This window comes from Hyla sarda, chromosome 2, assembly GCF_029499605.1.
Source record: "Hyla sarda isolate aHylSar1 chromosome 2, aHylSar1.hap1, whole genome shotgun sequence".
NCBI classification, from domain to species: Eukaryota; Metazoa; Chordata; class Amphibia; order Anura; family Hylidae; genus Hyla; species Hyla sarda.
In genome coordinates this window covers 260,802,522-260,817,578 of record NC_079190.1, presented here as the reverse complement: position 1 = coordinate 260,817,578, position 15,057 = coordinate 260,802,522, and the positions used below count along the sequence as shown (strand labels likewise).

The window sequence follows — 15,057 nt, the reverse complement described above, 5'->3', positions numbered from 1 at the left end:
AAGGATAGGGGATAAGATGTCTGATCCCGGGGGTCCCGCCGCTGGGGACCCCCACGTTCTCCCTGCTGCTCCCGGCATTCATTTAGAGCATTCGGTGCAGCGCCAGAGGCTCATGACTTCACGGTCACGGCTCCACAATGCAAGTCTATGGGAGGGGCGTGATGGCCGTCACGCCCCCTCCCATAGACTTGCATTTAGGGGGCATTACTGTCATGTCACGAGCCTCTGCCCTGCATCACCAGTCATCCGGCACGGAGCGAAGTTCGCTCCGTGCACCGGATGTCTGGGGTGCCGCAGCCGCGATCAGACACCTTATCCCCTATCCTTTGGATAGGGCATAACATGTCTAGGGGTGGAGTAACCCTTTAAGGGCTGGTCCTGCAGGACCCCTTCTAATGGTAACTGCGTTTCTGCTATGGAAAAAGTGCCGGAACTCCGTTCCCATGAGTTCCTGCAGGACTTGAGCCCTGACACAGTGTATTTCCAGCTGCACAGTGGATTTTGTGTAGCGTACAATATGCTGCTTATATGCTACATGCATCCCTACCCTAAAGGGGTATTTCAGCAAGGCAAGTCTTTATGCTAAAAAAATTAAATATATTCAACTGCCATACCCTGCGGCGGGTCATCTCCACTGCTTCCTGGTTTCAGTGATGCATGACCCCACAGGACCCCACTGCTTGCTTAACCAATCTCTGGAAACAGTGGTGTCCGACCTTGGCCAATGACTGGCTAAACAGGCAGTTACTGTGGGGTTGATGTGTCACAAGTATCCAGAAGCGCTATTGAGAGGATGGGAACAGAAGCTGAAGGGAGAAAGTAGTAATCTGAACCAACAGTAAGGCAGGAGGTAGATTTCAGACTACCAGTTCTTCATGATTACAACCCAGTTACTCTTTTCGGTCTCCAGTTTCCCCCCTATTTGTGATAGATAAAGTCTGGTAGATAATTAAAAAATTGCATATTATTAACACTAGAGAAAAGCTGACCATTTCTATTCTATGAGGTCATATACAATGATTTAAAGGCAACAAAAAAAAATTGCTTTTTGCAATAAGCAGGGGAATTTTTAATTTAAGAAAAGGTGTCATTACAAAGACACTTGAGAAACTGTCGCACTTACATTGAAATTTATAGTCCAAAATATGAGAATAAGTTCACACATTATAAGTGATCACACAGGAAGAAAGAAAAAAATGATTTCCTGTTTAGTATTGCTCTTAGTATTCGAAATAAGCAGTCATTCTCTATGACATCAGCATTTACTAAATGAGCATTAAAGGAGAAGAAAGTGTTTCAAAAATTATATTGTTTTTTAAAGAAAACCCAATGGCTAGGGGTTCACACAGCACACATTTTTTTAAAACTGCCACTGCAGTTTTTCAACCAATACCAGAAGTGTATTCAAATGGAAAAGGAAATATAAAAGACTTCTCCTTCATAAATCTACTTCTGGCTCTGGCTTTGGCTTTAAAACTGCAGGAGCCGTTACAAAAAAAAACAAAAAACACCACAGAAAACCTGTGTTTGTGGTATTGCAACTCAACCCCCTTTAATTCAATGCAGTTAAAGAGGTACTCCACTGGAAAACATTATTTTTTATATCAACTGATGCAAGGAAGTTAAACAGATTTGTAAATTACTTTTATTTAAAAATCGTAACCCTTCCAGTACTTATCAGCTGCTGTATGCTACAGAGGAAGTTCTTTTCTCTTTGAATTTCTTTTCTGTCTGACCACAGTGCCCTCTGCTGATACCTCTGTCCATGTCAGGAACTGTCCAGAGCAGGATAGGTTTACTATGGGGATTTTCTCTGACTCCGGACAGTTCCTAAAATGGACAGAGGTGTCAGCAGAGAGAACTGTGGTCAGACAGAAAGGAAATAAAAAAAGAAAAGAACTTCCTGTAGAACATACAGCAGCTGATAAGTACTGAAAGGATTAAGATTTTTAAATAGAAGTAATTTACAAATATTTTTAACTTTCTGGTACCAGTTTATTTAGAAAAAAAACTGTTTTCCAGTGGAGTACCCCATTAAGCTGCAATTCGAAATATAACCCATGGACGGGTGAGGCATTGTTTCTAAAAGAAAGTCGCTTTGTTTTTCTTATTTTGTATAACTGCTTTAGGTGACTTCTAAAAACTTGTTAGGTTGTTGACAGGATTTTTTTTATCTTATCACCTTATGAAAGCTCTAATGTGTGAATTGTATTGCCAGGTTTTCACTTTTGAGTTCATACAAATAAAACACAAGTTGATTCTCCCGATGCATTCTTTGTACTGGTGAATCTGTGAATCAGCAGATCAGGGAAAATTACTGGTGAGTGAATGCAAGTGGTCAAAACCACGTCCTAAGGAGTGAAAGTTGCTGGGCCAATGGTGAGTTCTGGCCTGTGGGAATGCCACAACAGCAGCAGTAGTTAACCATTAAACCACTTAACCCATAATAGGTCCCCCCCAACCATCAGCTGATTATTGGGTAAGGGGTTCGGTCAACACAATAATGAAAAGAGAACTAATTGATAAAATCTCACCCGCAGATATAAAATAGTACATGTTATCCACTAAAATTTATAGGTTGTGTGACAGACAGATGATCTTTGCTGTCTGTTTTGACTAACACTCAAAGATCATGTGGATAGTTAGAAAGTACCCCAAAGTATAAAACAGTTTGAAGGTCTCCTTACTGATGTACCTAAGGATACCTCACCCTTTACTGTTCTTACCCAAGAAGTCTGTCAAATAATCCTAATCCTACATAAACACTGAAAGATTTAAAGGAGTACTGCGGCATACATTTTTTAAGTCCCCCTGTGCCTGGGCTGCAAAAGTATAAAAAAAAAACAACTTTAACTCACCTTCCTACATTCCCCCGTTGCAGAGAGATTGGCATCCCATTCCTCCGGTGCTGCTGGCTCTTGGCTTCTTTGGCTCGAAACATCACAGTGCAGGCAGCGTATCTCCAGCCGCAGTGATGTCCCACCTCGGCCGGTGATAGGCTCAGGCTCATGTAAGAAGCCCGGGCCCATCTTCTCCCTACTGCCCGGCTCTTTACATGACAGTGCGCTCAGCCTATCACCGGCAGAGGCGGAACATCGCTGGGGCCGGTGATACGCTGCCTGCGCTGTGGTGTTTCGAGTCTAAGAAGCCAGAAGCCAGCAGCACCAGAGGAATGGGACACCGATATCTCCGCAACGGGGAAATGTGGGAAGGTGAGTTAAAGTTTTTTGGGTTTTTTTGCAGCCCGGGCCCGGGGGAATTAAAACATTTACGCCGCAGTTCTCTTTTAAGCTGCATCTGAATATAAGACTAAACACTCTTTCAGAAATGTTCCTCTAAAGGCATTGCTATGCATTTCCATATTTCCAAGTGGGTGGCAATGACAGTAGAGATTGCACAATGTCATGTATTTGAAGCAGCTTGAAGCAAGATTTTATTGTACAGTTTCTCTGTCATTGTTGGCTGCTTTAAAAAGATTCTTACCAAATGCCGTTTTTGTTTTCCTTGCTTGCACTTGGAAGACAGATGTTACAAGGATGAATCAACTTCATAGGAAATGTGGGACACAGCATGTGCTTTTGATTTCATTAAAATTATAAACTAACTTCCTCTTGGTGTAATATTTGACACTATGCAAGTCAGAATTTGATAAGTGAATGGATTAAAAATGCCATAATGTGTTATTTATAAAAGGTTTTTCATAAATACACAGTTAACTTTTTTTTAAAAAGAAAGAAATTATCTTCACCACCGAATCTCCTGCTGCCACCATCCCAACTGATCAGTACCCGTATCCCAACTGATCTCAACCCTCAGAATGCCCCCTCAGGCAATGACTCGCTAAGACCCCCTTAGCAGATGATTGGCGAAGCAGGCATTTCCTGTGTGGTGAAACACTGACCTGGAAGTGTTGATGAGCACAGACTGGACACAGTTGGAATGGCAGCAGCAGGAGATCAGGCATTACTTTTTTACTTTTAGGACACACTGAGCCATTACAAAACATTTCCACTACAACCCCTTTTAGTTTAACTATTTATTTTACGTCTTTTGCTCTATAGGTAGAGTGCAGGCTCCCATTAAAAGCAATGGCAGTGAATTAGAACTCCATAACTGTATGTATGCATTCTTACACACATGGAACCAAATGTTAAATCTGTCTGGGGAGGGAGAAAGTAAAAAAAATAAGTAAGAGAGGGTGTTTTTTTTTTATACTTCCCCTCCCCAGGTGGATTTTACATTGGGTTATATCACTACAGTATCCCTTGAAATTTTCTACTGACATAGATGTAAAAATATTTGCATAAAAATTCTGATGTCAGAACCTGAGGATTATACAGATTAGCGGTGCTACATATGTCTGTTGCATTTGCAGGTCCATGGTTTCACACAGTTCTGTGCCACAGCTACTGCTGAATATTATAGCACACACCTCAGCTGCTACAGAATATTATAAGACACATTTAACTGCTGCAGAATATGATAATACACATTTAACTGCGGCAGAATATTATAATTCACACCTCAGTTGCTGCAGATTATCTTTATAAAGAAGCATAAAGGCACTTCACTGCTGCTCTAGTCATTGCTCTTTCTTTGTATCATATCATGAGGAGGGTTAACATGTCAAAACGTGTAGTTTTAAGTTTACCTACACATTAAATTAGAGGGCAAAGATTTATCTCTAAAACCATGGAAATTTTTTGCTCACTACTGACCCTTATGACTGCAGTTAGATCAGAGGAAACCAACCAGAAGTAATGAGTCATTTTGACTGTTTTAATTCTATACGTTTCTGTATAGACAAAAAAAACATATTTTCCTTTCAGTAGAAAAAAATTACCATAATTGGTCCCATTGCTTAAGGGAAATTGTAAAAGATTCCCACTGCCCTGTCATCTTAAGCAAAAGAATTAAGTGTGACCAATTCATTTCATCCTTATGGTATATCTTCCCACTTCAGAGGTGGGAATATTAAGTTCTCTGCAGGCACTATGGGTGACAAAGAGCTTGAAGAAAATTCGGGAAAGATTGACGTCAAAGGACCCTTACAAGTGGCACATAAGTTAAGGACAAGTTATCAACAAACAAAGTATAGGATACTGTTTTCCTAAAGCTACTTAATGAAAATTCATGCACTTTTCTGTTCTGTTTTTCTTCCCAATGATCACATGAACACATTCGTGAGCATGAGTACCCCATATAAATTAGTCACATCACCAGCACTGGTGACATGGACTTCAAGAAGAAAAAATAAATATATATATATTAATAAATACATAAACTAAAAAAAATAAAAAATATTTATATATATATATATATATATATATATATATATACACACACACACACACACACACACACATACATATATAACTGTAAGGTTCACACTGTGTTTAGACTCTACATTACTGGTATGGTCAACATTACTCTACATTACTGGTATGACTGGGTGGTCAAAGAGTTGAACATAGTCTACTAAGCAGACAATAGACTGTATACCGAAAATATACATTTAGGGAATAGACAGAACATAGTCACTAGTAGAGTAAGTTCGGTCCACTAAAGTTAATGTGCCTCATTACAAATTAGCATATTTTTGTTGCTATCGGAATATATACGATATATATACCTAAATCTTGACACAACTGATGACAACATGCATCAGTTGTCATCAGTTGTGTAGCATTCGGCATCCATTATTTCTGATAGCCAGACAGGGGAACGACGTCAGGAGTGTCCAACCATCTGGTGTCTTAATTTGGATGCCAGATAGTTGGACACGCTGGACGGCCGGAGGAATGGGGTCAGTTCTAGCATCACTTTCCCACCGGTGCTAAAAAGTGCCTGAGGGAAACTGACGCTGCACACAAACCCAGCCTTATAATTATTATTATCATAATCTATGTTCTAAATCATTCTCATAATTCTGCATGAAAACACCTATATCATGGACATGCAAGAACATATGGCATCCCAGATATCCCTACTTGATTATAAAGTGCAGAAGAAGACTGCTTATTAATTTGCTTGTTTCTAAAAGGAATACATCTAGCATTACATTTTAGCATACAGAATTTCACCCATCTGATTCCAGGAAAATACCCAAACTTTTTTCCTTATTATTGACAATTCTGTCTGCTGAAGACGTCAAGAACATTTGATGTGAAATGAATATTGATTTAGTATTAGATTAAATGAATACAATGCTTTTCTGTTTACTAAACATTAACCATACCAGAGTCATATCGTGGCCTGTAATTTAGTATGCCGATGACATTTGATATATTTAATAAGCGATTTTGACAGTATTCTGGTCTCTCAAAAATTTTAAGTCAATCACTGGTTCATAATAGTTTACATAATGCATTCAGACATATCATGCTAAATAATGTGAAAAAACACACAAAAAATATTGAAAACACATTAAAACACATGGCTATTTTAATGATCTTTGCACTTTTAGGCTAGCTTTCCACACAGGTTTTTTTTTTTTTTTTGGCACTTTTTGAAAAACTTCCACTGGCAGGTTGAGCCAAGGTCAGAAGGGGAGCCAGAAGAAAGGAGAAATTTAAGTCTTTCCTTTATATTTCCCATTTCTTTTGAATAAACTTCTGGCTGTGGATCAAAAACTGTAGTGGCCGTTTTTCCTAAAAAACACCTAGACAAAAATACCTGTGTGGTAACGTAGCCTGTACCACTTCCGGATGTTCACTATAGAAAAGCCTATACAAGACATGCCAGACAAAAACACCTCACCTGGAGCTCAAATGTAATTAAATAAACTGAATAACAATTTTCTGTATGTAATGAATGATAAATTCTAAAGTCACATTTGGATACATAAAAAACACTAATAAAAGTATTTTAAAAAAAAACAACCAAAACATGAATAATGTCAAAAACTGTGTCATCAAATTTTTTTGCCAAAGCCAGAAGTGGATCCAGTAGAAAGGAGACATATAAGTCCTTTCTTTATATGAAAACTGTGTGTAAAACCACCCCTAGGGGGGTTCAGACATTTTCATGTTCTCTAAGTCGGTACGTCGGTTGCAAAGGTTGCTGAAACCAAAATGTGTCTCATTTATTAAGAGACATAGACCACTTAAAGGGGTACTCCGGTGAAAACCTTTTTCTTTTAAATCAACTGGTGCCAGAAAGTTAAACATATTTGTAAATTACTTCTATTAAAAAATCTTAATCCTTCCAGTACTTATTAACTGCTGAATGCTACAGAGGAAATTCCTTTCTTTTTGGAATGCTGATGACATCATGAGCACAGTGCTCTCTGCTGACATTTCTGTCCATTTTAGCAACCATGCATAGCAGATGTATGCTAAGGGCAGCATGGTGGCTCAGTGGTTAGCAGTGCTGGGGCCTTGGGTTCCAATCCCACTAAGGACAACAATAAATAAAGCGTTATTATTTTTATTATAGTGACGTCAGCAAAGAGCACAGTGCTCGTGATGTCATCAGAGAGAATTCCAAAAAGAAAAGAATTTCCTCTGTAGTATTCAGCAGCTAATAAGTACAGGAAGGATTAAGATTTTTTAATGGAAGTAATTTGCAAATCTGTTTAACTTTCTGGCATCAGTTGATTTAAAAGAAAAAAGGTTTTCACCGGAGTACCCCTTTAATTTTGGTGCAGATATGACTGTGCGCCACACACACTTTTTCAGAACACTGGCGCACATGAATGACTAAACTCCCCCCTAAGTGTTTTGTGTCTTATTTTGAATCTATGGAAGTAAGAATAGAACTTGATCTCATATGTAGACCAGATGCTTGAGCATACGATTCAACAATCTGATTGTATAACTGCTCTATTTTTAGCTATCAAAATGGTTTCATTTTATGCCAGAAAAGACCTTTAGCAAGCAATTGTCATGAATATTAGGCCTAAAGTATATTGATTACAAATAATAACCTTTCTATTCACCCATTGTTCTACCTATTAAAGGGGTACTCCACCCCTAGACATCTTATCCCCTATCCAAAGGATAGGGCATAAGATGTCTGATCGTGGGGGTCCCGCCGCTGGGGACCCCCGCAATATAGCATGCCTATATAGCATACCTATTTAAGGGGTACTCCACTCCTAGACATCTTATCCCCTATCCAAAGGATAGGGCATAAGATGTCTGATCGTGGGGGTCCCGCCGCTGGGGACCCCCACAATATATATATATGTTTCTGCTCCGGAAGCGCTGGAGGGTCTGGGTCCCGACCACCGGAATGGAAGTCCGTGACGTCACGACTCCGCCCCTGTGTGAAGTCACGCCCCGGCCCCTCAATGCAAGTATATGGGAGGGGGCGTGACGGTTTTGGAAAATTGCCACTGCTGTTTTTGAGCCAACGTCAGAAGAAACCCTGTGTGGCAGATAGTTCTGATACAAAACAACTATATGTGAACATACCCTTACAGCTTCCACTAAGGGGCTCATTCAGGTTTCTTGAGCCTACTTGTCTGATTTGTGTTACAAGTAAACAGCAAATAACTAGGGCTGTAAAATAACTAACTATGCCATGCTCACCTATTACGGTCCTTTGTTAGCACTCCATTCTGCCCTGGTACCTTTGTTTACTCTGTCACTGACTAGGGATGTCCTGATACCAATACTGGTATCGATATCAGGACCGATACTGGACATTTGCACGAGTACTTTGCACGAGTACTCGTGCAAATGTCCCCGATACCTGATCAGATACCTGCCGGAAGGACTCCCGTTGGCAAGTATCACAGAGGAGCCATAAGCCGCCTGCACTCAGCAGCTGAACGCACATCATAGCCGGGACCCGCATTAACCCTTTAGACGCTGCAATCAAAGTTGATCGCGGTGTCTAAAAGTCCTGAGAGTCTTGCCGGGTAGCTCAGGGATTCTGCTCAGGATCACTGCGGTGAAATTGCGGTGTCCAGATCAGCTGTGAGGACGGTCGGAGGTCCCTTACGCTGCTCTGTGCGTCCAATCGTCACCAGCCATGGCAGGCATTAGTAAAGGAGCACCAATAACACTGATAGATGCTATGCTATGGCTTAGCATTGATCAGTATGCAATCTACAGATTGCATGTAATAGTCCCCTATAGGCAATAAAAAAGTGGGCAAAAATATGTGTAAAAAATAATAATAAATGTGAATTAATCCCTTCCCAATAAAAAATGTAATCACCCCCCTTTTCAAAAAGTTGAAATAAAAAAAAAATACAAAAAAAACCAACAACTTTTTCCCATTTAAAAAAAAATAAATAAAAAATCTGTCACATGACATTGAAAAAAGTATCGGTAATTGGTATGGGCGCGTACTTAAAAATAAGTATCGGTACTCGTACTCAGTCTTTAAAAAATGTTATCGGGAGACGAATTTGTCATTCCAGGGATTGGGAAAGTTGAGTGACATAGGTGACAGCCCATGTGGAATCTATAATAACAGACAAGATTGTTGCCACTCAGCTTCCCCAGTACAGTACGATTGTTGCCACCCAGCTTCCCCAGTACAGTTATAATAGCAAAAAAGGATAACAGGGCTTTTATATGCTGGTGACTTATTGAGTTTAGAGGTAAATTCTCTTTCACTGATCATATCTGGATGTTACAGGGCATCGGCAAAAGCATGAAGAGCAGGCAAGCAAGCATTTCCCTGAGCGCTACAGTGATCTGGAGCTTATACGGAGGCAGGGGATAAGAGTTCAGACCAATCCTAATTCAAGACCCTCATTGACTAACCCAAACCCATTTAGCAACCAAGCTCAAACACAAATACAAGGTAAGATGATCAGATCAACATATTTACTTTACCCGTCTTAGTGAGAAAAATGAGTAGAGATAAATATGAATCAGCATTGATGACATATCTTGGACAATGCTAATGGTTGTACTTAGATTATTTAGATCTATTATTGGTGAAAAGATTGCCTGCAGCCCTGCATATATATACTCTACAGTAAGACATTATTGTATACAGTATAAAGCACTACTATGTAAAATATTTAAAGCAAAAATGTACAGAAAAATATTACTCTCTATTGATTCGCCTGGGTTGCTCAGTAGTGTTTTACACTGTAGACCACCAACTCCTACTCAGTATGCTTCAATCTTCTTGGCTTAAAGGAGCATTCCAGTCACACAATTATTTTTTCTTTTTTGTTTAAAGTAAGCAATAAAGCTATATAAAAATGTATACTCACCTGCCCCAAACCTTCACTGCTGACAACAGTCTTTCCACTAGCATCATGACCTATATCTCTAGCATCATGACCTATATCTAAAACTAAATCTTTTAATAACAAAAGGTTTTGTTTTTCTGCTATCTATTAAGCTAAACCTGATATTTCATTCTCAGTGTACGAACATACCATAACTCGTAGGTAGTACATAGGGATGATAGACTCATATGGCCCTTAAAGGGGTACTCCGCCCCTAGACATCTTATCCCCTATCCAAAGGATAGGGGATAAGATGTCTGATCCCCTGTATCGCCCGTCATTACGCACAGAGCAAGTATGCTCTGTGCAGTAATGACAGCGGGGTACCTCAGCCGAGATCCCGGGAGTCCCCGGCAGTGGGACCCCCGCCATCAGACCTCTTATCCCCTATTCTTTTGATAGGGGATAAGATGTCTAGGGGTGAAGTACCCCTTTAACTCTTTATATTCAATCATTTGCAAGGTCATTACCAGAATGCGACCTTTTCTAAAATCCCTATTGTTGCCCTCATATAATTTCATCTCCATTACTGTAACTCTTCACATATCAGTCTTTCCCTCTGTCTGACCGCTAAATCTATGCCTCTACCCTGTTCCAGTGATTGCTCTATTTGTCCATTTACTATAAAATACAATTTAAACTCCTTTATATCACCCATAGATGCTGCATAATACTGCAATTCCCTATATCTCCTTCCTCATCTCCTTCTACCTTCCCTCCTGGGCTCTGTGTTCTACTTACTAACTTCCTCTATACTAAGAACCCTGCACTCACATCTGAAAAACTTTACTCGTGCTGCACCACTTCTCTTGAATGATGTACTTCAGACACATTAATTCCCCAGTTTTAAGCATACCCTAAAACCCATTTTTAAGCAGGATTTTCATATTCCTTAAAGGGGTACTCTGCCCCTAGACATCTTACCCCCTATCCAAAGGATAGGGGAGAAGATGTCTGATCGTGGGGGTCCTTCTGCTGGGGAACCCGTGATCTCCCTGCTGCACCCGGCGTTCGTTTAGAGCGCTGGGTGCAGTGCCGGATGCACGTGATGTCACAGTCACGCCCCGCTCACGATATCACAACCACGCCCCCTCAATGCAAGTCTATGTGAGGGGGCGTGACGGCCGCCACGCCCCCTCCCATAGACTTGCATTAAGGGGGCGTTGCCGTGACTTTACGATCGGTGTGACTGTGGCATCACGAGCCTCCTCCCCGCATCACCAGTCATCTGGGATGGAATGAAGTTCGCTCCATGCACCAGATGTCTGGGGTGCCGCAGCCGAGATCACGGGGTCCTTTCGATAGGGGATAAGATGTCTAGGGGGCAGAGTACCCCTTTAAAGGGGTTCTCCGGTGCTTAAACAACTTATCCCCTATCCAAAGGATAGGGGATAAGTTGCCTGATCGCGGGAGTCCCGCCGCTGGGGACCCCCGGGATCATGCACGCGGCACCCTGTTTGTAATCAGTCCCCGGAGCGTGTTCACGCCGGCGTGTGACGTCACGCTCCGCCCCTCAATGCAAGCCTACGGGATAGCTATCACGCCCCCTCCCGTAGGCTTGCATTGCGCGGCGGAGCGTGACGTCACACGCCGGCGCAGACGTGACGTCACACGCAGCCCGCCCTGTAGTCACCCGTAATCAGACCCGGAGCGAACACGCTCCGGGGACTGATTACAAACGGGGTGCCGCGTGCATGATCCCGGGGGTCACCAGCGGCAGGACTCCTGCGATCAGGCATCTTATCCCCTATCCTTTGGATAGGGGATAAGATGTTTAAGCACCGGAGAACCCCTTTAATCTGACTCTTATTAATTTTTTGTCCCTTTGCACATTATTCCCCAAAAGTTGATGCCACCATTCAGAAGTGCAATTCACACTATATGTAGTTTTAAACAGTTGCTTGGCATCTCCTCTGAGAAGCAGAGAAGACTATACAGCTTCAGAGACTCACCACACCAGTAGATACTTCTCCCAGCTATAACTGCAAAATACTGACAGAAATACACAAGTGTAAATAAGAATACTGTATATACTGTCCATAAGAAGGCTGAAGTGTAGTTTTCATTACAGACATAGACATACTGCACTACGGTCTGAAAATCTCATTGTACAAGATAAACCAGGACTAATATAACTTGTTAAAACTTTCAGCAACTATCCCACACTATATTCTCAAAGTCAAAATATGCCTGTTGTCACTTTTGTTGGCAGGGTAACTGTTAACAATCTTTTGGGATTGGAAACAAGAGGGTTTTCATCTCTATGGGAAATGCCCCTAGGCTAGAGGCATTTGGCATGCAATGAAACAAAACACTGCCGAGCTGTCATTGGAAAGCCTGTGCTACTGAAAGGCAAGCACGTGAATGTGTGCATCTGTGTGGTTAAAGGCACACATGCATTTCTAAATCTGCGCTCACACTGAGAGCAGCATTATCTTAACATGGCCCCACCATATTTCCTCCTGTGGCAAGGGAGCACTTCATTTGGTTAAAAGGACTGAATAAATTATTGTCATTACTGGTGCCCTCCCATGAGAATAAAATATCAGATATAATGAAACTAAACAAATCGATTAAAAAAATAAAAAATACATTAAAAAAATATATATATAGCGTACATTATACATTTTATATATTTACTATAAAACCCAATAGTGGCCCGAGTTAAGCAAGGAGTCTGGGTGTTATTTTTTTTTGCTTATGATGCTACAATTCAAGCCTGGTACAACCATCTAAAACTTGCCTAGAATCAATTTAGCCATATCTAGAGAGTCCAATGTAATTCATTATCTCTCTGAGCACAGTTATTCCAGGAATAATGATAATATAGTGCCACCTGCTGTTTCTGTTCAATAGCTTTACTGTGAGGTGGATACGCATGCTCAGTTTCGCTACTCCCTCTTCCACACGGGATACTTGGAGGGATCCCTGGTGTTGTTAACCAGATGAAGCGGTGCTGTCTTGTTTGCAGATGAAGTTACAATTGTGCTTGCTTAGCATCTTCTCTGAGAAGCAGATATCTGGCTCACTACACCAATAGATACAGATACCACACACTTTTGGCTATAACTAACAATTGGAGTAGGTCTCAGCACTGAGTCCCCGACCGATCTTAACTTTTGATATGCCAGTGCGACATGTCAATAGTTAATTTACATGACAGCAATGCTTCAAGTTAAAAAAAAGGAATTTAGTCTGATTCAATTTTTGGCAATGAAAAAAGTTTTGGGTAAGTCAAACAGCACAAATCACCAAGAATACACCATCCATAGTGCAGGGTGCATACATTTTATAGAAAAACATGTTAGTTTTATAAATTGTTATGCAAGCACACATGGCACATACTGTACTGAAATGTTAGAATAGAATATTGTAGTAATGTTCACTCTACAGTTTGATCTCAACTAGAAAGAAGCCCATCTCCCAAGACTTGTTTCTGGTCTGAGTTGGACCAAATTATTTTCAGATTTGGAAGTGCCCCGAATGCCATGTGCAAAGTATCTTAAAGATCACAAATTCCTGTCAAAGATCTTACTCCTGTACAGTACACTGACAGAAGCAGGGACAAACTGAATTCAAAAGGAATCCCAAAAATATCAGACTTTTTGTGAAATTCAGACCAAATCCAGTTCATACAAAACTGATTCCCTAGTCTTGAACATAGACCAGGAGCTAGTATGTAGATGCTCGTGTCCACTGAGCAATGTTTAATAGGAGCAAAAGGTAAATATATCAACACATCAATCACAAAAGCGATAAAAAAAAAAATTCTGGTTTTCACATCCACTAATCATAAAACACCGGTACACTTCAGGAAATTTGAAATTTGTACAATTCAGGAAATTGTTGACATACCAATGAGACCAGTGGGTTGAAGTTTTTAGTCTAGAAAGGCTTTAACCCCTTAAGGACTGAGCCCTTTTTCACCTTAAGGACTGAGCCCTTTTTTGCAATTCTGACCACTGTCACTTTATGCATTAATAACTCTGGGATGCTTTTACCGATTATTCTAATTCCAATATTGTATTTTCGTGACATATTCTACTTTAACATAGTGGTAAATTTTCGTCATTACTTGCTTTCTTGGGGAAAAATCTTGGACATCCCCGATCCTCCTTATTTTCCGGGTCACCGGACACCCATATGACCCAGAATCGCCGCAAATCGCCGGTCTGAATTGACCAGTGATTTGCAGCGATCGCTGACATGGGGGGTGACATGGGGATGTGCCAGGATGACATGGGGATGTGCCAGGATGCCTGCTGAATGATTTCAGCGGGCATCCCGGTCCGGTCCCTGACTGGCTTGAGGCGGGGAATGAAATTCCCACAGGCGTACCCATACACCCTCAGTCCCTAAGGACTTTAAAACGGTGGCATATGGATACGCCTGCCGTCCTTATAGGAGTACTCCAGTGAAAAACTATATTTTTTTTTATCAACTGGTGCCATAAAGTTAAACAGATTTGTAAATGACTTCTATTTAAAAATCTTAACCCTTCCAGTACTTATCATCTGCTGTATGCTCCACAGGAAGTTCTTTTTTTTTATTTATTTTCTGTCTGACCATAGTGCTCGCTGCTGACACCTCTGTCTGTCTCAGGAACTGTCAAGAGCAGGATAGGTCTGCTATGGGGATTCTCTTCTACTCTGGACAGTTCCTGAGGCAGACAGAGGTGTCAGCAGAGAGCGCTATGGTCAGACAGAAAAGAAATTCACAAAGAAAAGAACTTCCTCTGTAACATACAGAAGCTGATAAGTACTGGAAGGGTTGAGATTTTTAAATAGAAATCATTTACAAATCTGTTTAACCCCTTAAGGACCAAGGGCGTACAGGTACGCCCTTGGTCCTGCTCT

General features: G+C 40.9%; 1 protein-coding gene across 3 annotated transcripts in view; it reads left to right on the top strand.

Annotated features, from left to right (window-relative positions):
- Positions 1-15,057, top strand: part of RUNX3 (RUNX family transcription factor 3) — a 210,778-nt gene that overhangs the window by 174,261 nt on the left and 21,460 nt on the right. For all 3 annotated transcript variants that reach the window (XM_056560589.1, XM_056560588.1, XM_056560590.1), the window contains one exon: positions 9,595-9,762. In XM_056560589.1, the coding sequence (XP_056416564.1) occupies positions 9,595-9,762 (168 nt within the window). The remainder of the gene's footprint in view (positions 1-9,594; positions 9,763-15,057) is intronic.